Source organism: Rhamphochromis sp. 'chilingali', assembly GCF_963969265.1.
Source record: "Rhamphochromis sp. 'chilingali' genome assembly, chromosome: 5".
In the NCBI taxonomy this organism is placed as follows: Eukaryota; Metazoa; Chordata; class Actinopteri; order Cichliformes; family Cichlidae; genus Rhamphochromis; species Rhamphochromis sp. 'chilingali'.
This window is the reverse complement of record NC_137932.1, coordinates 41,171,773-41,195,261: the sequence shown is the minus strand read 5'-3', so window position 1 is coordinate 41,195,261 and position 23,489 is coordinate 41,171,773. Positions and strand designations below refer to the sequence as shown.

Here is a 23,489-nt window from a genome sequence, read left to right as displayed (position 1 = left end):
CATAACGTGACAACACCTGAGTGAAGGTTAACAGTTGCCAGGCACCCAGAACATAACCACAGAATAAATCCCATCGTAGCAATTATTTTTCAAAATAAGGACCCTTGTGGCGCAACTTGACAGTTTACCCCAATTTTATTTGTGTCCTTTGGAAATTCTATTGCAGACAACATATTTCATTGTCACAACACATTTCAATCTACAATGTACAATAATAAAGGGTTGTAAATAGGTCAGTAGAGATGAAACACAGCTGGGTGTGTTACACAGTTAAAGCAAAACGGTTCGTTTGGAAAAAATAAAACGGTGAGTGGCAAACAACGAGCAGTGTGAATGAGGACAAAGTCCTGACCAGTAAAATATTTACAGATGCTGCGTTTTTAGAGGAAAACGCTGCGTATTCTACTGTCAGAAAGACAAACAAACTCCAATGACAAAATCTTTAAAAAGTACAGCAATGACAATTTAAAACCAGGTTTCATGTTCTTCATATTTTAGTAATTGTTTCTTATATCTTTACAAAAGTTCTGCCTCCCCCTCCCCTCCGTACACCCCACTGCCCACCCTCCTTTGCAGTGTTTCTACAGTTAAGACAAAATCTGTTTAACTTGGAGCGATCAGGCACAGACATATCGTGGCCTATATTAAAAATATAAAAAGGACAGTGAAAAGACGATGCTATCTGGTTTGGACGTTTTTAGTCGCTCATCTCCATGTCTTCCTGGTGGTGATCATCTCCATTCAGTTTGGACTTTTTGGGGATTTGACCCTCAGATCTCTCCATCTCCTCCTGGCTTTTCGGGGACGAGATTGAGTCAGAGTCGCTCTTCCTCTCGTCCTCCTCCTCCTCTCCTTTTTCGCTGTCATAACCCTGCTCCTCCTCATCGTAGTCCCGAGTCACCTGTGCCGCATTTAATCACGTTAATGACGAGCAGAGTAATGCATCCAGCCACCTGTCTCTAAACAGTGCCTGCTCTACATACCTTAACATCTCCTTTCTCGCTGTCGGACTTGCGGTCCCGATCTCGTTCTTTGTCTTTGCTCTTTTTTTTCTTACTGTTGGAGCGTTCGCGTTCGTCTCTGCTGCGGTCCCTGTCCTCCCTTCTGTCTCGGTCCCTTTCCTTCTCACGGTCCTTGTCCTTCTTTTTTTCTTTCTTGTGGCTGTAAAGAGAACAAAAATATTTTTAAACTGTGGCACTCAAAATTAAATAAACTTCATTGTACATCAGATGGAGAAAGCTCACCGTCTGGGGGACGGAGACCTGGAGACCCTTCTCTTAGGGGAGCGAGAAGCACTGCGACTTCGCCTGTGTCTCCTGAGACACACAAAGGAGTAAAAATAAGTAACATTCATAAAAACATCCTCATCATTTATTCAGGACTTACTTGATTTTCTGCTGTCTATAGAAGAGTTAGAGCTTCTGGTCTTTCACACTGTAAATTGGCTCACCTGCATTTCATCATATTATCACACCGTATTCAAGACTACTCACCGATTAATGCTCCGAGACCTCCTGGCGCTGCTGTAGCTTTTGGGGGGAGTCTTGGATCTTTTCTTGGACTTCTCCTCCTTCCTCCTGTCTCTGTACGAGATGAAAGCAAACAAAAACATTACCAAACATTTTCATGCCTGAAAAGTCTCAAAACCTGGAGCTGCCCACTGCCAACGTTAAAAACTAAAGCTCAAAAATATTTTTGACAAATTTCAATTTTGAAATGATCAACCTCTGGTCTCCAAACACACTTTGAATGAAATGAAACACAGGAGCCATTTTGCTCCTCAGGATAACAGCTGACCTAGATCTACTGCGACGGCTTCGATCCCGGGAGTAGGACCTCCTCTTCCGTGGGCTCTTGGACCTCCTCCTGCTCCTTGAATGAGACCTACGCCGAGATCTGCTCTTCGAACGTCTGCTCATAATAAGCAGCAGCACATTTACAAACAATTAATATTCAAAAATATACTAATTATGAAACTAAAAAGGCTTCACCCGACATTGCCGTAGACGCATCTTTACCTGTGTCTTGAACGAGATCTGGTTCGTCTACGCCGTGAACGCGAACGGGAGCGGGAATGTTTGCGCTTGTCATCTTTCTTACCTGCAACAGTAAAGACAAAGTTATACATGTATTATGCATTTACTTACTGCTCTCTAAACATCAATAAACAGGTAAACTGAGAAGTAATTTCCGATAACACGTAATCTATATGAAGCAAGTATTTCTGGTACAGTTATATTTGAAGCGTGCTTTGAAACCGCGCTCACTTCCTGGTTCAATAGCTGCAGAAATAAGAGACTGGGCCTCTCGGACTCTCTTCATGGCCTCTTCAATCTCCTTATTCGATGCATCAGCCTTCAGCCCTGGACTCAAGTTCAATCCAGCTGCAAGGTTCAATCTGCAAATGGCATCAATTATTTAGACACTGCTCAAATAAATATGTATGCTGACTGGACTGCACAACCCGTCTGTGTCTGCACTTTTCTTACTTCGGATCCATGGATTGCATGAGCTTCAGGAAATCTGCGGAAAGAGCCTGGAAAGAAAGGAAGACAAGGATATTACTATGATTTTAAGAACTAAGAACTTTTTTCTTGAACTTAAACGGCGCTATGAAGGTAACTGATCCTCACCTGGGGGTTCATGTTCGGTCCGGGCATTCCCATAGCAGCCATCTGCTCAATGCTAGGAGCTCCAAGACCGCCAAATGGTGTCGCTCCCATCTGAAATGTGGAGCATAGACACTAGAATATATTGTAGAGGTAAAAAGCATAGCACGCTTTATTTATGTAACGTTTTGGAGGGGGGATTTTTTTTTAATAGGATACTTTCAGATGTACTGTTTTTGTTATTTTCAGATAATTGTGCTTTAGAAAGAAGAGGGGTGCTTGCAAATGGGCCTAAGGCTTTGTGATGGATCAGAGAAAAGTGTGTTCAGCAGGCTCCAAGCACCTGCTAGTCAAAATCTGTGGTCCAGTAGCTAAATCTGATCAAATAGTAGCATTGCTAACTCTGAACCACCAGCAGCTTGCTTAGTTTGAATGAATTACTGTGCTTTTAGACATAAATGTTACCAAATATCCCCACCAAGACGAAAAAAAGACTGCTGTGTGTTTGTTTATTGCAATAAGGGAGATTCATGCCCTTTTCCAAGTTAGATTTTGATTGATGGCTGCAGAGAAGGTAGGAGCAGTTTTAGAAAATCATCAACATCTAAAATATCTTTTTCCCCTGATCAAATAACAGTTAAATATTATTGTATGATATGTTATGTGAAAATGTAAAAACTCACAGATGCCAGAGGATTCGGTGTCGGAAGAAGGCCTCCACCGGGCATCATTCCTGCCACAGCATTGGCTGGAGCCAACAGCGACATAGCTTTAGATTCATCGGGAATGACTCCTGGAGGAAAAACCAAGAACATCTCAGTACATCTTCAAAGACGACGTCGACAACACTCAGACAAGACTTGCAGACAAGCCACCTCAGTCTAACTACACTGTAGTAAAAGAATGAAAAACAAAAATCCACTTTTTTGTCTTGTCTGTAAATCTTGATCCCTGACTTTTGTTGTTGTTGTTGTTGCTGTTTTGCTTTGTTGTGAATATGATTGTAGGATTAGCAGCTATAAGTTTCAAAGTCACAATACACACTGTGGTCAACACTGCCAAGATTTTATCACCTGTACTTGTTTTTTAAGTCATGAACCAAACGTAAGCAAGCACAGCCAGTTGTCCCGTGGGATGTGCTCTCAACTTTCATTAGATGTTTTATGAACAAGCGACTCGCGCCGGCTGCTTCGCTATAAAGCACACAAAAACATTGAGATACAGAAAACAAAGTTCATGATTTGGGTGTAGACACAAGGGTACATTTCAACATCACTTACCATTACCAATACAAAAAACAGAAAAGGCTTACTCATTTGACCTTTTCTAGCCTTTTTCTGGTGGGTTCTCTCTCTTTTTGTTTTTTTTATACAACCCCACCACAAAAAACACTTAACAACCAGGTAAAGTACTGCTAATCAAATACAGTACTGACAGGTTTTAGCCAACAGTATGTCACAAAAAATATAGTAAATAAACAATAATCTACACTGAACAATTACAGGCTATTGGCAGCAAAGGTAGTGATAAGAAAAATATTCCCAAAGCTGAAGAGAACCAAACGGTAAAAATGACAGAAAAAAAAATCTCATGAGATGATCATCCATGGCTGTGCAATCTGAAAACAGGCTATTTTTTAATCTGACATGTTTCTTTACATTATGAAGGGAGGAGAGAGGGAGGGAGGGAGAGAGGGAGAGAGAGAGAGAGAGAGAGAGGGGGGAGACATGCACCCACGCACACCCACGCACACAACAGAAAGGACACTTGAGAAACAGGATAAGGCTGCAGAAGACAAAACTGTTGGTGGCATTTTCAGCGGGGCCTGGTAAATAGGGCTGGCTGAACCAGGAAAAAGAACTGTAAAACACAACAACAAAAGAAACACCACTGTTAAACTTGAGATTCACTCAACTCGTTCAGAGTCATGTTTGGAGAGGGTCAATTAAAAAAATTAAGTTAATAAAAATGCATTTTTACGGCAACATCAAGAGGCTTAAAACCATAATTATCTCTTGTGTTAGTGAAAGTTTTGGAATGCAAATTTACAGTAATACAGTAATTTATAGTAATAACAGTAATACAAGGCTTTGGAAAATAAAGCAAGTAAATGCCGAGGGCAGTTTCTGTGCTTATTATGACCAAAAGCCAAATCAGAATTAACTGCCACAACACCCGCTGGCCAAAACTCAGATGATGGCAAACACCTTCAAAAATCTAGTCTAGCATGCACAGCTGATTAGTTCTTCTATTTGGCATGCTTTGTGCTGGTGTAGGGATGTCCCGAACATTTTCTCTTCTTTTATTGGTTTAAAGTCTGATTAGTGTTAACAAAAGGAAACAGACCCAAATCTTGATCCAGTATTCATATTTTCCCTCTAATGTAGCTGTGTGATACGTTTCCAGCTAAAGAAATTTACATTAAAAAAAAGAAAAAAAAAGTCAGTTCAGTTTGGAGACTTGTGTGCGTGTTTGAAGGGGATGGATTCAACATCCACACAGGTGTTTTCTCTTATTAGGCTGATCAGACCAGTTTTCAGGAGCTTCACCCTGACTCTTTTCCTGGTTTTCTTGCACCTACTGGACTAGAGTTTGCGATCCAACCATCACAGCCCAACCCAAGCCGATCCTAAAAACATGATCAAATCAACCAATAACCGAAACACCTATGTGTATGTGCAGAGCATTTACTGCTATGTCACTGTGGATCTGATGGCTTTCACAGTATCTAAGACAACATTAAAACACATTGCTGCCGAATTTCAATTCGCAGAAGGTTAAAATATAAACAGAGGATCAGAAATGGTTCCGATATGTTTGGATTGCCTTGACACTATTCTACTTGCTCGGGGTATCCCTTGTTTGGTGAATGCCTACTACATGACACACATTGTATCTGAGAATATAAAAAATCCTTTCAACATGTGAGGACATTAGAGTTCCCTGCACCCTCCCAAATCCCCTAATTTGATTAAGCAGTTGTGAGGCTATTTTTTTCTTTTTTCAAAAAAGATGCCTTGAACAGAGAGAAAAAAAAGTTAATATTTTACTGCAGAACAAGAGAGAGAAGGGGCTTGCGATTGGTGCCATTATTTTTTCTAATCTCCTGATGGCATCAGAGGACCACTTTCAGCCAGCAAGGAAGGGGCTCTCTGCAAATGACTTGTCCACTATGAAAACCACAACACAAATAACAGAGAGAGAAGTTTACAGCTAGATTGTAAGACACAGACACAAATGTACATTTCCCTTTTACATACCTAGAAATGCCAAGCACTGAAAAGCTTAGCTGCTTTCTCATGGCAGTAGGAAAAACAGAAACCTCAATGTCTCTAGTGTTTGCAAGTCTAACAAATACACCTACGCATTATGACGTACGTTCAGAGATGACCACAGCCAAAGGAATAAAACAGATACCCACCTTCAGCGAAAGGGACCACGATCAAGGCTCTGTCCACGAAGACTGTGTTCGTCAGGTGTTGGGAAACTCCCACGGACTCAGCCTCAAGGAATTTTACAAAACAGACACGTGAAGTCACAGGCAAGGGAGAGTCACTGGAAGAAAATACAGATAGGTTGTGCAAAGAATACAAACAAGGGGAGACAACATGCCTTCTTCATACTCAGTCTGTGTCCACAGGGACAAGAAAGCACAGGAGTGACTCTTGTTCCCTGCATCCTCTGCATAGTACAACACAGTATCATCCAGAGGTGACACACAACCTTTTTCTTCAGCCATTTCTGATCCTGTTGCACTCCTTAGCACCACAGTATGAGGATAAAACTCAATACTGGTATAAAACTGGCGGCGATCAAACTTTCAAACAGTTACTAAATTGTTACAACTACATCTACCCGGAAAATCACCACCTTGATTATTTCATACCTGTCCAGTAGCCACGTGTAATTCAACAGAGAAAACACAACACAGAGAGAATTAAGGTAAGAAAACACTGTGCAGTGTGTACTGTAGCTCATTATTGTCCACTGTGGATCTAAACAAAGCATGCACCTAAGGAAATATTCCAATTTAGCTCAACCAGGCGTGTAACCAAATGTCCCACTGCTCATTAAGAGTCATAATTAGTTGTTCTTTTGCACTGTCGCTGGTTTAGGATGCTAATCAACAGCTCATTTTATACGAAAAGCTGCCACATAAGTCCCACTTGAAATCAAAATAATTAGGAGCAACTCTGGTGATTATTAAAATTAAGCCATTCATGCTTATTTCTCCCGTGTATATTTTTATGACTTTGTTTTCTGACGGAGAGATTACAGATAACTCGATAAACAGGATGTATAGCTGCCTACCGTGTATGTGTTAGATAACCGACTTACACAAACGATTACCAATTTTTTGATTGCTTAATCGACAAATGTGATAATCGGCAGATGCGTATGGATGAAGAATTGAAGTATTGTTAAATACATGCATATCTAATTTGAAAGAAGCAAGCGTTGCCACGTTCAATAAAGACGCGGGAGCATTAGCACTACCGTGCAGCGAGGCCTGCTCGATGCTGTAGGCCTCAGCAAGAGCCCCGCGTGAGCCGCCATAGATAGTGGAGGAGAGGATAATTTACCAGTTCATAATTCACAATACTCACTCGGGCGGGAACAGTTTGAGCTCCTCTATGGTTCCGAGGAATCCAAACAGAGTCCTCATTTGTTCGGACGTCGTACTCGGTGAAACGTTTGTCACCTGGATTACGTGCGTGTTGGAATTCATTTTCGCGAGTGCTATAGTCGAGCTAGCTATATGCTAGCAGCGTCCCCGAATCTTAAACAGAAAAGACAAAAACTGTAAACGTTCACAACTACAAAAACATCAGGCGACCACAAAAGCTAGCATCTTCCCCAAAGATAGATGGTGGCTGTTTTTTTTTGTTTTGTTTTTGGGGTTTTTTTTTTTCCTCCGGACAGCCCTACAATAGTGAGCACAGAACAACAATGCCACTGCCCAAACTGTCGTGAGGTTGCTTTGGATACCTCAGGTACTGTTTGTAGAATCGTACTTAAGAATTTTTCCTCCATATACAGTCGTCACAGGGTCAAAAATATATGCCGTACGTTTGATCTTTTCAAGAGATGGAGTAAAATTATATTGATCATAGTGGACTGCACTGTGTTACTAATAAAATCCTGGCACTTTGGTTTTGAAGGTGGAATCTAAGGTAGTGCACACAAATGTATTGATGCCTATCTCGAAATTAAACATTTTGAGGTAATTCTCAAAGTCTGTTGTGCTTTAATGTGATATATAAATAAACTTGACTAATGTTCTGTAAAATAAACGAAATAGTGTTTCATAAAGCTGAAACGAGAAATGCACTGGAGAGTAAATAGCTCTATTTTTTCCTACACCACATAAAGGCAACACGAGTCGGAATACGGCTGAAACCAGGTGGGTGTGTTTAAGGTTGTGTCACATGATTCTGTTGCTAGGCTGTTAGCTGGTGGCTTCTCCATCTGATGTTAGTGCAGTCTGTTACCTCCTTACCCTAAACTATGCTATTATACACAAATCGTTTTCAGGCGACAGCGATTTGCGCATATACAGCGAAAATTTTAACAAGCAAACCCTGATTAATTCTCTTGATGTGTGTGCTGAAAAATCATCGCTGTAGTGGCTACTCAACGACCCACATCTAGGCACGTTGCTGGCTAGCTTAGCACCCGTTTTAGGCGGGATGTCAACAGGTTTCCGTAGTGTTAGTCTTAGTTTTATCTTTCAAAACGTGAGGAGGCAATTTAGTAAATGAGACAGAAGCTGCCACTTAAACCGAGGAGATCTCAGGACAGCTTACTCCCTGGATAAGCTGATATGGTTGAACCACAGAGATCAAGAACATGAGACAGGCAAGTGGATGCACTTCTGTGTTTTATTTTGTATCATTGGAGTTAGAGTTGGTGTTTACATTGAATATAATCACTGTTTGCCCAACAACAATATTTAATTTGATTTATTTTCTTTATGTAATGCACTGATCCAAAGAATAACATGTTAAAATCAAGACACTCGCATAGATGAGCACAGAATTACTAGCCCCTATATGAAAGATTTTGCCTTTTTAAGTATTTCCTAAGTGCTGTTAAACAGGACAAGGAATGTTTAGCAGATTTTCCAAGCACCCTAGTTTTATTTGGGATGTCTACATGATCTTACTTTAACAAACAACTACCGGGGTCAAAATTAATAGCTCCTTTGATGATAATAGTCTTTTTTTTGGTGGTAATAGTGTGTTGTAGTTTTCAACAATCCCAGCCTATTCTTCTCTTTGGTGAGTTTCTAGATTTTGATGGTCTTTTGGCATGGACTTTGGTCTTCAGTTCAACCCACAGGCTTTGTGCAGACCAGCCTGTAATGTTTACTTCGGTGCTCTAGTTTCTTCTCACCTGACACGCTTCTACTATGCATAATCTTTCTTCGGGTTATTCTTAGTACACTTCAGTCTGTCTTAAGGATATCTGTTCATCCGAAGTCAAGTTTTTCTTAATCTTCAACCATGCAGTCCAATTCCTTTGCAGGGTTCTGCTGATTTTCTTCTTTGAGAATACAATTCCCAACTTGGCTAAGTCATTCACTCGTGCCTTGGCAGTTGTTCTGGGGTCTTTAGACACATCTCTCACTTGTTCTCTTTCCAGAGTCTTTGAAACCTTTCACAGGCTGCCAGGCTTGTTCTGTACTCTGTGACTCTCTTTGAATTTTTTGATGCAACTTCTCACTTTTCTGTTTCTTCGCAGTTGAAAACACTGTGATAACTTTGTGTATCCATCTCCTGCTTTGTGGGCATAAACAATTCTTTTTCTAAATTATAAACTGATTTTGTTTGTTTTTGGCGTGATGCTTTCTCAACTGACAGCACTGTTGTGTCACATTTAAAGACAAGCCTCAGTTTGAGCATTACAAAGTTAAAGCACAGCAGTGGTTTGTGGTATGGTCAGTTTTTCAGGGGGCTAATATTATTGAAATATAATAATGCCGCCCAACACCGACTCTACTCTGGATCTTGCTGCATATCCCAGGATTGGAATAGCAGTGCTCAAGCGTCTTGAGGCGACTGTTGTTGTGATTTGGTGCTATATAATTAAAAATTAAATTAAAATGAAAAACATTCAAAGATGAATTTATAAGACCATGGAAATAAAATCTTTTAATGGCTTAGCCAGAATAGATCATCAATCTTAATGCTTCACTTAGATTTGGCTGATAGGTGATATTTAGTTTCATGGTCCACGCCAAAGCTTAAAACTAAAGCAGATGTTTGTTTTTGTTACTCTTGCAGGAGAATGTGGAAAATCTATGAAATCAAAGATCATGAAATGCTGAAAATCTTCCCACTCACGCTCCCGTTCTCATGACGCCAGCAGGGAGTTATGGGCTTCTTAAGGGTAGTAGCCAGAATCATGGGTAGGATCAGTACATTCAGGTCCTATCAGCTGGTGCTTCTCCTGGCTGCTGCACTCGCTGTTGTAGCTTTTTACTACTTTGGCTCAGAGAGACAGAATTTCTCCAGCACCACAAAGAGGATCAAGCAGACCCAGGCCAGTCACAACACCAACAGAAACGATGCAGACCTCACCGTGGACACCAGGCTCTCGCACCCGGATGAGCCAAAGGAGCAAGGATGGGAAGAGCGAGGTGTAGAAGAAGACGGCGACGCTTTGACGTCCAGGAAAGCGGACAGTGAGGCTGGTTACCAACATTACCACGTGCTAATGATGTTCACCAAAGTGGACAAGAGCCGGAGCTTGCAGGATAAATTCCGAGTGGCCATGCTGTCCATGGTAAAACACGGACACTTCTTGGAAGGAGAGGTGTTGGTTCTCCACTTTGTGAGTGACCAGGCCAGCCAAGAACTGGGCAAGAGGATGCTGCTGGAGCTTTTCCTTGACACAACGTTTAAATACGAGGTATTTCTCGACACTCACTCCAGTAAATGCCGTTAACTTATTTATTAGTGTTTCTGACCAAGTATCTATTTATTTTGACATATTAGTTTGTTAATAACAAAACAAAGGAGTAAGTGATTTATGCAGTTAAACACTTGACAGACTGTGTTCAGCTTGATTTATATTTCTAAGATATCTCTATTTCTAATGGGGAGGGAAAAATATGTTTATGTAAATTCTTCTTGTGGGTAGCAGATCCTATTTTTAGAGCCCAAAATGCTCATGATCCACACACACTTTCTGGGATGGTATTTATATTTTTGCACTGAATGAGTGAGAAGGGTTTTTTTTTTTTTTTTTTTTTTAAAGGGAGCTTCTGATAGAAATGTCTAACTTTTGTAACACCTTGACTAATCACTAAATAGAACTGGTGCGCTTCCTGTGAAGCTACTTGACCTTTTAATCAAAAATCCTTCCGTTTAAGAAACACATTGGCTGTACTTGCTATTTACAGTTGAAACACAGGGGGGCAGTGTTTTCCTGCCAAGCTGATGCCTCACACATGGGAATATCCCTCCCTTATTGTGTTCTTCCTGCCAAAAAACAGGATTATTTCCCCCCTCTTGTGCTCTTTCTGTTACATGCATATTTTACCCACTTTCTCCTGTTTTGTATTTCTCACAGAGCACACCATCATAAACTGGCTTACAAACTACAATCTCCCTTTTCAGATCTTCCTCGACAGGCAGGGCCTCCTTTCTCAGGAATGTCTCATCTTATAAAACCTCTGCTGTGGATGTTCCACTGCTCTTTTATCTTAGGCTGATCGCATTCCTGCTGGGATTGGTCAGGGATCTGCTCGGCTTGGGATCTTGGCAGTTTAGTGGCTGCAGGCTGGATCGGATCCCGTTCAAATGATTCTTTTGCAATCAGACCGTACTCAGACTTTTCTAGTGGACAAGTTTTACTATGCAGAGCTAAGTCCTCAGAGGACTGCTGCATGGATATTAGAAAAATGTTGTGTCAAAAACCCATTTTTGGTTATATTTGCTTAAAGCATTAGCAGGGACTTGGTCAGACAAGAGTTCCTCTGTGTTGGTGCGGAAATGCTAAACCTGACTTGTGGGTATTTTCTTTTCCTTTTGCATTTACTATTTCTGTCACAGTTCTATGTCCTTCTTACTGTACAGATCCAGTTTTGTGCAAAAGTCTTGAGCCACCACTCATATCTTTATATTTGGGTAGGAAAATGGGTGCACGGATTCATTGAAACATGTGCAAACACACATGGAAGTACAGCATAGAAGGGGAAAAACAATTCTAATGAGCTTCAAAGTCAGTATTTGTTCGATCTTCAAAGCAGCCTGAAATCACTTGGGTGAGTTGTCTGCCCATTTCTGTAAGTAGACTTCAGGCTTCTAAAGGACATTCAGAGTTCTTCTTTGTTCTGCTCCCTGTCAAAATGACCCCGCACTGCTTCAATAATGTTAAGGTCTGTGCTCTGCGGAGGCCAATCGATGACTGATGTGTTTTTCTCTCCATGTTTGCTCTTATTACATTAGCAGTGTGTTGGGGATCGTTGTCACGCTGAAAACTAAAGTTGCCAATCTGAGACTTCACAGATGATTTTGAATGGTGGAGCAAAGTCTGACTGCACTTTTCTGCATTCACGATTCCATCACTTTTTGACAAGATCCCCAAAACCTTCGCTTGAAATGCAGCTCCACTGTTGTACCTCTCTCCTGACCTCCTGGTTTTCAGTCCAGTTCTTGTGTAATTTGACGTATTTCAGCCTTTTCCTCCTGTTCCTTTCATTACAGCCACCCTTCCACTGAGACTGTTTGTGATCAGGCTTTAGTAAACAGTAGATGGATCGACTAAGCACCAGATCCATCTCTCAGGTCCTGTTTCAGGTCTTTTCTGCTTTGTTTTTTTCCCTTTTAGACATGACTTTCAGATACTGTTCATCTGCTGTGCACAGATTTTCAGGCCAGCCACCTCTTCCCCAAATCTGCAATTATCTCAAACATCTCTGGCTTGCCACGTATGCTTCATGCTCCTCTCTCCCCTGGTTTCCTCTCAGTATGCTCTCACGTGAAGACGTTTCTGTACTTTCTGTACTGCAGTGCCCTCTCACCTTTAGTCTGATGTAAACACATCTTGACAGTGCTTTATGTTGTTGTTGTTGTTTTTTTAATCCAAGCTACACGCTCCATACATTCAAAGTCGTTTTTTTTTTTCTCATCAGTCTCATAATATCATTCCAGACCAGCGATTTAAAAAAACAAAAAAAACAAAACGTTTCTAGATCATGAATCATAAAACTGCCTTCTGCCGTCACCGCCACGAGTACAGCCGCTGTCTCTCCTGCTTAGAGACAGCGGCAGAAACGTATACCAGCAGTTTAGATGGGACAGAGACTCCTCGGGGTCTGACAAGGGCAGTGTTGACATCCTTGTCTGCTCATCTTGAGGCTCATTCCTGTTAATGATTTAACTTTAAGGAGCACGAGGATTAGATGAGTATGTATTTTAGGCTACATTGCTTCCCAGCAGCAGCACATTAAATGGCCCACTTGACATTTGCAGCAGAGAGACTGCAGAGTCACGCTGCCTAGAGGTTACGCACTTTACTCCCTAACCATATTTCATGGAACTCACTTGAGCAGTGTCTCATGCAGTGCTAACAGCTCACGGGAATTAAGCAGTGTTGTGATATAATTCCTGGGTTAATATCTGCGTCCTAATGGCAGTGTTTTTGTGTCAGAGCCATTGTACAATGTGTTAGTATTCTGCAGCTGATAAGAGGACATAAAAGGCAATAACAAGTCGCTCAGGAGGATCTAGGAAACACAAGATCAACTCATAACATGGATTTAATAAAACTCAAGAAGGCTTTTTGAGGTCACTGATTTCTATTTATCCTGTAAAGTTCAGGTTCAAGGACGAGGTTAATGTCTCATATTCCTGAAGTTAATGTCATACTGACAGAGACTTTTGTGTCCACATTATTAAATCCACTTTGTAAGCATCCATCCTCCATGTTTATGTTACATATGTTCATCATTTCTCTAGCTTTTCATTCAAAAACATGTTATTGCTCATTAAGTAAGCGCAAAGTCCGAATCTTTTCAAGCTCTGTGCTCTCTGAAGGGAGCGCTGCTCAAGTCAGGCCACAGAAGTCAAAAAAGGAACTTTTGCTCAGTCCTGGCACGCCTTCAAAAGCAACACGGCGGCTGCCAAACATGTCCAGCCTTTCAAGTTCACTGCTAATATTACTCGATCAACTGATATTTTAAAACATCAGAGCTCGAATGATGTGCTCGAGTTTCTCTGCTTGGTTTTTGTCGGTCAAACAAAAGTGAAAACTCTCTGGCTTTCCATTTATGTGCCACAGGTAAGATTTTATGAGTCCGAGTGTCAGAATAAACATACACAACAGTGTGAAGTTTTGGGGCTTTGAAAGTTGGAACTGGGTGTGTTGCAAAAATAACTACTGTTCATTAAACCAGGACACAGTATTTTAGTACTTTCACATAAGCCTGCACTGGGAATTGATAAGGTTTCCCTGTACCAATATAGATTACCTGGGACGTTTTATGACCTTTTTTCTTTCCTTTTCTTCACAAATCCACCTGAACAATACATTTAACCCCTTAACTCTTTACCTCCTGAAAGCCTCTCGGCCTTCTAAGGCTACGTCCACACTAGCCCGGATAGATTTGAAAACGCTCCGCGTCCACACTGTTTTCAGTCGTTTTCAGAGTTGTGCGTTCACATTGACAGTGAGGTATTGTGGCAACACCACTAACCTCGTCAAACACCTCAGAGTAAATCATATCACAGAATATGATGAGCTTATGTGGAGGCGAACCGAAGAGGAGGAGTGGACAGGGACAGGTGCTGATAGGGCGAGACAGATGTCTCTCACAGAGTCCTTTAGTGCTGCAGGCAGGCAACATGCTCAAATAGTGCACAACTTCAGGTTTTTTATCTCTATAGGATTATTCTGCATCATTAAGCTATAAGAGCAAGTAATGTAATCATTATGATGCCATATTATTATATTATTATTACAATTACATAATGCAGTTTATATATTGTATTATTAAATACAATGAAACATTAAGTGTTTGTACAGAGTATCGGTATCGGATCAGTATCATCGATACCACCCTGGATTTTACTTGGTATCGGATCGAAAAGGAAATCAGTGGTATCGCACATCACTAATGTGTGAAACGCAAGAAGATTCGACCTGCCTCATTTCTGTCTGCCGCTTATTTACTTTCCGGCTCTTTGAAGCGTCGCGGCAGAATGTCGAGGAAAAGCAGCGAGTTTTTAAAATGGACTAACAATGAGGTGGAGTTGTTGCTGCGAGTAACACGAAAGTACAAAGTTGCAAAAGCGAGTGAGAATTAAAGAATTTGAAGAAAAGCTATCTGGAGCACGTACAGACTGATATTAATCTTTAATAGGGCTAAACAACTGCTGTATAACGCCCTCTGCTATCTTAGTTTAATTGGTCACATGACTGCATCATGTTTTAGAAAGTCTGCGTTTTTGCTGTCCACACTGCAACGCGAAAGCACCGTTTCCAAATGTATGCGTTTTCAAGAGTGTTTTCAAAACGCTGCGTTTTCCATCAGCCAAAACACCGTCTCAGTGTGGACGGGAGGCCAAAACGGAGAGAAAACCCAGAAACTATACTAATGGACTAAAACTACAACTTTGATGTATGCTGTGGTGTCAGAGCTCGTCTTTAAGGGTACAGGGGAGGTCATCAAATATCGTCTGTATGTTGAAAACAGTTAAACCTTTAATTCCTTTAGTGGGAAAAACACCATACAGCTCCTTTAATCTGTGACCTCAGTGAATGCTGATAGATTTAAGGTCTCAGTCAATGCTTTCATGTTGTATTCAATGTAATTGTAACTGTAAATTATGATGGGGGAGGCTTTAGGGCAGGGCTACCTTAGGATGTATTATTTATTTGCTCAGTCCTATCCTTGTTTTGCTCTGTTCAGCTTTAAAACGGCAAGTTATCGACAGATGAAATGTTCTGCCTGAAGCTTTAAGATTTCAGTTTTATTTATATCGTCAGCTCACAACAACAGTCGCCTCAAGGCTTTTTATATTGTAGGGTGAAGAGACTACAATATTAGAGAGAATAGAAAACGCCAACAATCAGGGGAGACTCTGAGCAAGCAATTGGCAACAATAGGAAGGAAAAACTCCCTTTTAACAGGAAGAAACCTCTAACGGGACATCATGGGAGAGAGCTGAAATTGCTAATTGAATCATTTAATCATTAATCATGATAAAATGCAAAAGTATAAACACAAAGAGAGAGAAAAGAGGTGAGTAAAGAAGCACTCAGTAGCTCGTTGGAAGTCCCCTAGCTTCCTAAGCCTGTTGCAGTATAACTAAGGGATGGTTCAGGGTCACCTGATGCAGTCTTAACTATATCTGCTATCAAAGAGGATCATTTTAAGTCTAATCTTGTAAGAGAGTGTTGTTTCCTAAATCCAAACTGGGAGCCTGTTTCATTTTTTTTAAAGAGAGAAAAAAAGGACCTGATATCTGAAGTCTCTGCTTACTATTCTACTTTAAAAACCTCTATGCACGTCGTCTAACCCTGCAGTGCACAAGTCCCGGTAATTGCAACGGGTTAAGACTTCTTTTCGCCACACTGACACGTGTCTGGCCTTAACAGAAAGTAGCCCAGCCCAAATCGACTTACTTATTTTTCCTCCTGCAAGAACACTTTAATGATAATCACTACTTAGTGTATTTTTTTAAAATCCTCTTGCCCTAATCTGTAGAGATATCTACTGTACAAGATGTTGTGGGATTTGAAGCTTGCAGAGGCAGAATGAAGGGAAACTTGGGCATAAGAAGGCAGCACCTAATGGAATTTGGGTCGTGGACTGGTGCAGCTGTTTGCAGCCATCGTCTGAACTGAAATCACCAAAACTGAAAGATTTCAGCAGAACTTCCATAGTGGAGTCAGCGTTACTTCATTGGGTCATTCTAATAGGCAGGTTCTTCATTACTTTACTTCACATTAGCTCAAGTCCAGATCTTCTGCTTAGAAAATATCCCATGCACCCCTGATCCTTATCACAGTGCGTAGCTCAGCATTGCTCACTGCTTCAAGTATTTGTCATAATTTAGTCCAAATAGCTTAGTGTGCTGTAAATGGATTTCAGTATGACATAAACATTTGAGTAGACAGTTACCGACACGGTAAGCGGGGGAAGTTAAAGGTGATGAGCTCACTAAACCTGTCCAATGCAGACAGTGGCCTCAAGCTGCACCAGTTGTTGAAAACGATATTATTTTCCCAGCTTTCTTTCACGACTCAATTTTGTTCATATTTTCCTGCAGGTGGTGTTTCATGACGTCGTGGCTCTGACTCAGAAGCTCTTCCCTATTGTGGAAGCCATGCAGAAGCATTTCAGCGCTGGCTCCGGAGCCTATTACAGCGACGCCATCTTCTTTCTGTCCGTAGCTATGCATCACATCATGCCTGAAAGTAAGACGTGGAACATTTTATCCCATTTAGTCCCTTTAGTTCTTATCCTATCTGACAGCAACCGTCGCCTCAGTTATTACTTTGTTCCTTTGCTTGAGGAGAGAAATGTACATAACAGATCATGTTTCACATATAGAGCCGCAAGCTGTTGTTGACGGGTGACGATATGTCAGAAAAGTCTGCGTTAGTTCTCTGGCGTACCGAGCTTTAAATAAACTCAGTCACTCACTTCTTTAATTTGCTGGTGCGCAGCTGGAAAAAAGCAGGTTGGGCAGGTATCTCACATGCACGTGGCATGCTGCAGAGGCCCTGGGGAGTGAGGAAGGAAGGATGTGCTCTGTCATTACTGTCCATACCGGTGCCTCCTGTGTGGGTGCTGACTGTGGGCAGAGATCTCTTCTGTTGTGCACTGTTGTGGATCACTTCAATGGATGTGCAGCATGGGGCATGCAGTAGAGATCAACAATAGAGAACAGCTTACATTTTTCAAATGTTTTCAACGTTACTCCGTATTCCAGTTTAAATTTATCCTAACATGAACAAGAGGGATGAAGCTGAAGCGTGTTCAGCTTGATGGTTGGTGATGGCAGTTGTTCAGGTGAAAGCTTGAAGAGATGAGCCTTTAAGTAATTTTAAGAGACGTTGTTCATCCAACTGTCTAATTGTTAGACTGCTCAAACTTTAAAGCGAATAATTCAAATAACAAATAAAATCTCGCTGGAGATCGTGTCCTTAAAGCGCTTATTGATCAACCATGTGTTGCACGTCTGCTCTGTGTGCCCACGTGGTCACACATTTCTATTTAAAGAATGCTTTTATCTAGAAAGGGCATAATGTGGTAGTTTTGGGACAGGTGGGGGTGAGAGTATGTGATGCACAAAGCTACAGCAGGGTTGTTTTCTAGGCACCAGTCTTTGATGTAACTGTTTCTCTCATCACTGCGTGAGATAAGCAGCAGACAAAGAAGCTTCTGATTAGTGGCACAAGTGTGAAGGATGGATGTTTTGTCAGATTTGTTGCTGTTTTCAAAAGAGAATTCATGGAGGAAATTGTCAGCACTGTTACGCTTTCCTGTACACAGTCTGAATATGAAAATATTCATCAGCGCATATGAGAAATGCAAAATGTATTTGAGGTCCTTATGTTAATTTTTATTAATTTAGGTACAGGTTACGCCACACTGATGCTACAGTAGAGTAGCATAACATAAAGAATTCATGAGGACATCAAAACCATGTAAGTGTAGCATGCAGGTCATTAAATGTCTTGAAAACAGATCTATGTATTCTCTGTCCTTTGAGAATAGGCGAGAAATAAAATTGCACAATGGAAAGCTGTTAATTAATGACAAGGTTCCTAAACACTTGTTCTGTTTAGGGGAAAGGTGTTACGTGCTTTTGTGTCCCCTCGAGAGGTAAACGTGCTGCTACTTGAGTCTCTGCTGCGACCTCGTCTTTTGTTTTCCACACAGGGTTAAAGTGACACTGTTAATGTGCGAACCGCTTTGAAAAAGTGACAAAGATGATAACTGAATCCCAGGAAGAAGCAGCGGTTTTGTTGAAAACTGTGATTTTGAGTCACCTCTCATTTGCTTATATTTTGCTTCCAAGATGCCAGATGTCATTTTTTTCAAGTGGTCTTGAGAGATGGTTTTCCAGTTTTTCTTTGTTTTAGGCAGCAGCCTATTGCAAGAACACATCTTTTCCTCCCCATTTCTTTAGTTGAATCTATAACAATTGAAAACGATAACACAGTTTGACAGGCTTAAACTGGTATTTTTGCACCAACAAGGTAACTCCCAACGAGCTCTCAGCCAAAAACCTGGCACATCTCAGCGTGTTGTACAATGTGTCCTTAAAAAATTTGAGGAAACTGGACAAGGGGAGAATAAAAGAAGCGGCAAGCCCGAAAAACGACCTACACCAGATGAACAGTATCTGAAAGTCATGTCATTAAGAAACATGTAAAAATCTAGCAAAGACCTGACACAGGGTCACACATATCGATGACAGTTTTAGTAGGGTTAAGGTTGTGTCTGTATACCTACCTGCCAGTGAAATCACACATTTTAATGTGTGCAGGTTTTCTGATTTGTAATAATGCTGCTCAGTTTCAGTGAATTGTTTGGTGTCTTGAAGGCGTCTTAATTGAACCCAGGTGGAGCCTAGCTGGTTGTATTATCACACTGAACAACACCAGAAACTCTGTGTTCAAGTAACTGACTTGAGTATCCTCAGCACGGGTTAAGGTTTGAGTTCATCAATCTAGCTAACATGTTAACCTTATTAGCGTCATACTGGCAGAGAGTAACTTTCAGGAATTTGTTTCAAGTCTACAGTTTTGCCGTTTGCAAGCCTAAAATACTGTCACTTAGACTTAATGAAGTTTGTGAACGCAGTACAGCTGCTTTCTGTTGTCCTGTTTTTCCATTTTATTTTTATTGTTTGTGACTGTAGGACCTCGTTGTTTGGAGTAAACCGTTTATATTGAATCAGGAAACGTACTTTTGGTGGCATTTTCTAGTGAATCTTGGTAAAAGCAGAAAACAGCGTCTCATACGAATAGACTAACATCAAGGCTATTATTACAGCTTAATGAGGTTGACCCACTTTCTTACTTTAAAAATAAATAAATATATATCATGTTAGGTAACAATGTCTCTGTTGTTTTGTTGCTGTGCCTGAGTTTGACCAGATCTGACCAGAGCCTCAGGCAGGCTCTAAGCCACACTAATGACATTATTCCTGCAGTAAATAAGTGAAAGCAGCACCCACACACCTGGCCCAGATTGACCTCAACTCACATATTTTCCACATAACAATATTTTTTTGTTTAACTGTTTGGGGGGGGAAAAGAGTTTTGTATTTTGATCACACGGGGATGGATTCTTTTCAAAAGATTATTTATGTAGAGAAAATTAAATTGAAATAAACAAACAATGTAGAAGTTTCCTACTATTTTTATATGAGTGCGTTTAATTTATGTTTCATATCTTAGACATAAAGATACCGTTAAAGATGCCTTCAGTCTGTTTGGAGATTAGTACATACAAGTTTAAGAAATTAATTAATTTAATAATTAAGAGAGGTTTTCAACAAAAATACAACAAATCTCGTCCTCATCTCTAAATCAAACTAAGCAAATGCACATAAAAGTTTCATTGAAGTTTTGACTTATGTGTACACTGACCGCTTTCAAACGTGAAGTACCCTATTTTTGGGGCTATAAGGCGAACTTAAAATCCTGTAATTTTCTCCAAAATCGACAGTGTGCCTTATGTATGAATTCTGGTTGTGCTTACTGACGTCGAATCGATTTTATGTGGTACACAGCGTTAAAAAATCTGTCAAAAATGTTTTGGTACGACTTTGGTGAGCTATGAAGCCGCATGGCTTAGAGGATTACGGCTACAGTAGTCAGGAGCCTGGCAGAGCCATCTGGGTCCTAAACTCCGTCTCTTCAGGTCCCAAAGTCAAATCGACACTGCGGCATCACTGAGAATTAAAAACTGTCTAAATTCTTTCATCTTTAATAAAATGATCAGCGTTGCTGCTTTACCAGGTGTAACAATTAAGTTTAACATCCAGGCATCCATGAAAACAGAATTTATTAAATGTAACTGCGTTAGAAGTTAGCAGGAAGTTAGCTCACTAGTTTCCACCTAAACATGATATAGCATGTTCTGACTGAGAGATTTCTGAAACAGTTCAAACGTACAGCTCTGCTATCATTTCCAACTTAAATGAAGACAGGAAACTAAACAGCGTTTGTAGGGTTACTGAAGTTGGGCTAGCTGGTATATAATGATGTGCTCCTCGTACATGCCAACTCTCCTGATTTTTCCGGGAGAATCCCGAATTTCAGTGCCCCTCACGAAAATCTCCCGGAGCCACCATTCTCCCAAAATTTCTCCTGATTTTCCACCCGGACAACAAAAATGAAAAACCATATCCCAGTATTCATAGCGCGGCCTAGCCAAGTCCAGTCTCCAACAATGGCGGCAGCTACTTAGTTTTAATATTACTCTTATTTCTCTTTCTGGGTCGCAAAAAAACTTTTAACATATTTTCAGTCGAGAATGTAGCTGTGTAAACTTCAAATATCTGAGCATTAATGAATCAATGGTACAGAAGTGGAGGAAGCAAGAAGAATGAGATGAGTAAAGTTTGATCTGTTTCTTTATTTCCCAAGAGCTGCCTTTGGGACCAACATGGACTTAATCCATGTTGGTTGGATAAACCATACATTTAGGTTTAGATGTAGAGGGGGGGGGAAAAGACGATGTCAAGTTTATTTGTGTAGCACATTTAAACACAACAGATGTTGACCTAAGTGAGAACAACAATCACTATGACAATTAGGGGAGGAAAAAAGGAATTACAAATCAGCACAAGAACATAGTTTATTTAATTAAAAGAAGGATGAAAGCATAATTATAAATAATTAAAGATAATAATAGGGCTGGGCCATATCATACCGTTGGGCCATATACCGTTCACGGTAATACCGGTATAATGTTGGGCAACGATAAGAAAATGAAATATCGCGATAGAATATGGGTAAAACGCACATGCGCAGTGCCTTTGTTTTCATACGCACATGGCGGAAAAAGCATGGCGGCAACGGAGAATGTGGAGGGCGAAAGCGGCTCGTTGAATGAAACAGATGAACCAGAACTGGTTTGTAAAAATGCTGCAGCTTCACTGGTGTGGAACTGGTTTAACTTTCATCCGTCAGATACACAACAAAGCACTATTTTTGGTAGCGCATGCTAGCGGGCCGTCGTTATTACCGTGTTGTTTGGAAAATACGGGGCATTTAAAATCAATCCTTTGATTTTTCTGGAAATCGACAAAGCCCCTTATAATTCCGTGTGCCTTATGTATGAATTCTGGTTGTGTTTACTGACCTCGAAACGATTTTATGTACACGGCGCTCGAGAATCTGTCAAATGTTTTAGTGCGACTTTGCTAAGCTACGAAGTCGCACCGCTTGATGGATTGTCGGAGCATTATGGCTATCGTAGGCGGAGCCTCGCGGAGTGATAGGTACTGTGCTTCAACATAATATTACCGTATTGTGTGTGTATAACCTCTTTTTAAGTTTTGTGGATATTATACATGGTTATGCTGAGGATATGTCGGCCAGTTTCCACTGGAAATGCCTTTTGGTTAAACTGTCAGCGAGGAATTTGCATTTGCACTGTAAAATGTTTATATAACTTTAATGCACATAAAGAACAGCTGCTTGTTTAAGTGAAAATACATTGATGTTTTTTTGGGGGGGGCGGGGGTTTGCACTAATAAAGTTGTGAAGTTGTAAAGTATTTTGTCTAGTGTCAATTATGTCGTCAGTCATATCGTTATCGCAAATTTTCAAATGTATATCGTGATAAATATTTTTGGTCATATCGCCCTGCTCTAGATAATAATATACGATAATAATATAAAGACGTACAGCAATGTAGGAGCTGCAACAGGGTTCTTTGTGTTATCATTACTCAAAAATGCAAAAAGATAAATGTTGATTTGAAAACATGCAGCTCCGCTTTCACCTTTAGAGGACTTTGTGTTGAGTTATTGGTCCAACATCAAACCCACCACATTACGATGTTGTAAGAACTGAAGGCCCTCTTCCTGTTACACTCACGCTCGTTAAGCCATGTTAGTACAAACAAACAGCGCTGACCACGCAGAGATTACGCTTCCTAGCCCCTCTGTGTTGCCACAGCACATTCGGGCATTGTGATGTGCAGCTTCCTTGTTTGGAGAGCACAGAAAACAGGTTGCTGCCGCACTGCTGAGCCATCGTCTTTTCACGTCACTTGTTTTAACAGACAGAAGCACTTAAATATGTTTATGTGTGACCTAGCTGAGTTTTTCTAGTGACTTAAGCAACATTAAATAAATAAGGTCACTGTCTTTCATTGTACGACCGCATTAGTAAGACTGAGGAGACATTTAATCACCAGACATTTAAAAACGAGAATGATGTTCTGAAGTGTCCTGGATCTCAGAAAGTCGCCACATCTTTTCAGTCCATCGGCTTTAGATGTTGTTAACTCGACAGCCTGTAGGTGTTCATCGTTGACTTTACATCCGAAGTTGACACAAGTTTTCATCAGTTCATAATAACGTTGTGAGCACAGTGCCTCATTCCTGAGCATTTCCCATCCTTTCATCACTATGCCAACCAGAATAATATAGGAAGCTGAAACAATGAACTGATGAGGGCTCGAATATCCTGGTTACTGTTATTACAGGTTCTTTCCCAGACCACAAGATGCAGTGTTAAGCATTTACTCTGCATGCTACGCCACTGTGTTCACGTTTCGTCATATTCCTCTCCACATTTTCTTCTCGTGCATGTTTCTCATTTCTAGGTCAGTGCTAACATTGCACAGAGAGAGGCCAAACGAGCCACCTCGGAGCAAAACCTCTGTCAGTGTCT

General features: G+C 40.7%; 2 protein-coding genes across 4 annotated transcripts in view; one reads left to right on the top strand and one right to left on the bottom strand.

Moving 5' to 3' along the window:
* Window positions 1-116: 116 nt before the first annotated feature.
* On the bottom strand, window positions 117-7,595 carry LOC308396716 (uncharacterized protein). 3 transcript variants are annotated; one of them, XM_080882232.1, is made up of 12 exons: window positions 7,217-7,595; window positions 6,031-6,164; window positions 3,293-3,402; window positions 2,634-2,723; window positions 2,490-2,536; window positions 2,268-2,398; window positions 2,019-2,100; window positions 1,798-1,911; window positions 1,494-1,583; window positions 1,245-1,316; window positions 984-1,161; window positions 117-901 (listed from the first exon to the last, which is right to left on the bottom strand). In XM_080882232.1, the coding sequence occupies exons 1-12, from the start codon at window positions 7,336-7,338 to the stop codon at window positions 698-700; spliced, it is 1,374 nt and encodes a 457-aa protein (XP_080738358.1). In that variant the 5' UTR covers window positions 7,339-7,595; the 3' UTR covers window positions 117-697. The 3 variants fall into 3 exon arrangements, with proteins under 3 accessions (XP_080738358.1, XP_080738360.1, XP_080738359.1); XM_080882234.1 differs by lacking the exon at window positions 7,217-7,595 and adding an exon at window positions 3,683-3,802 and having other exon boundaries at window positions 6,031-6,160; XM_080882233.1 differs by lacking the exon at window positions 7,217-7,595 and having other exon boundaries at window positions 3,683-6,164.
* Window positions 7,596-8,031: 436 nt separating this feature from the next.
* The window catches only part of xxylt1 (xyloside xylosyltransferase 1), a 28,434-nt gene continuing 12,976 nt past the window's right edge, over window positions 8,032-23,489 (top strand). The window contains exons 1-3 of the mRNA XM_080882235.1: window positions 8,032-8,468; window positions 9,896-10,523; window positions 16,892-17,039. Coding sequence (XP_080738361.1) covers window positions 9,987-10,523; window positions 16,892-17,039 — 685 coding nt within the window. The 5' untranslated portion in view covers window positions 8,032-8,468; window positions 9,896-9,986. The remainder of the gene's footprint in view (window positions 8,469-9,895; window positions 10,524-16,891; window positions 17,040-23,489) is intronic.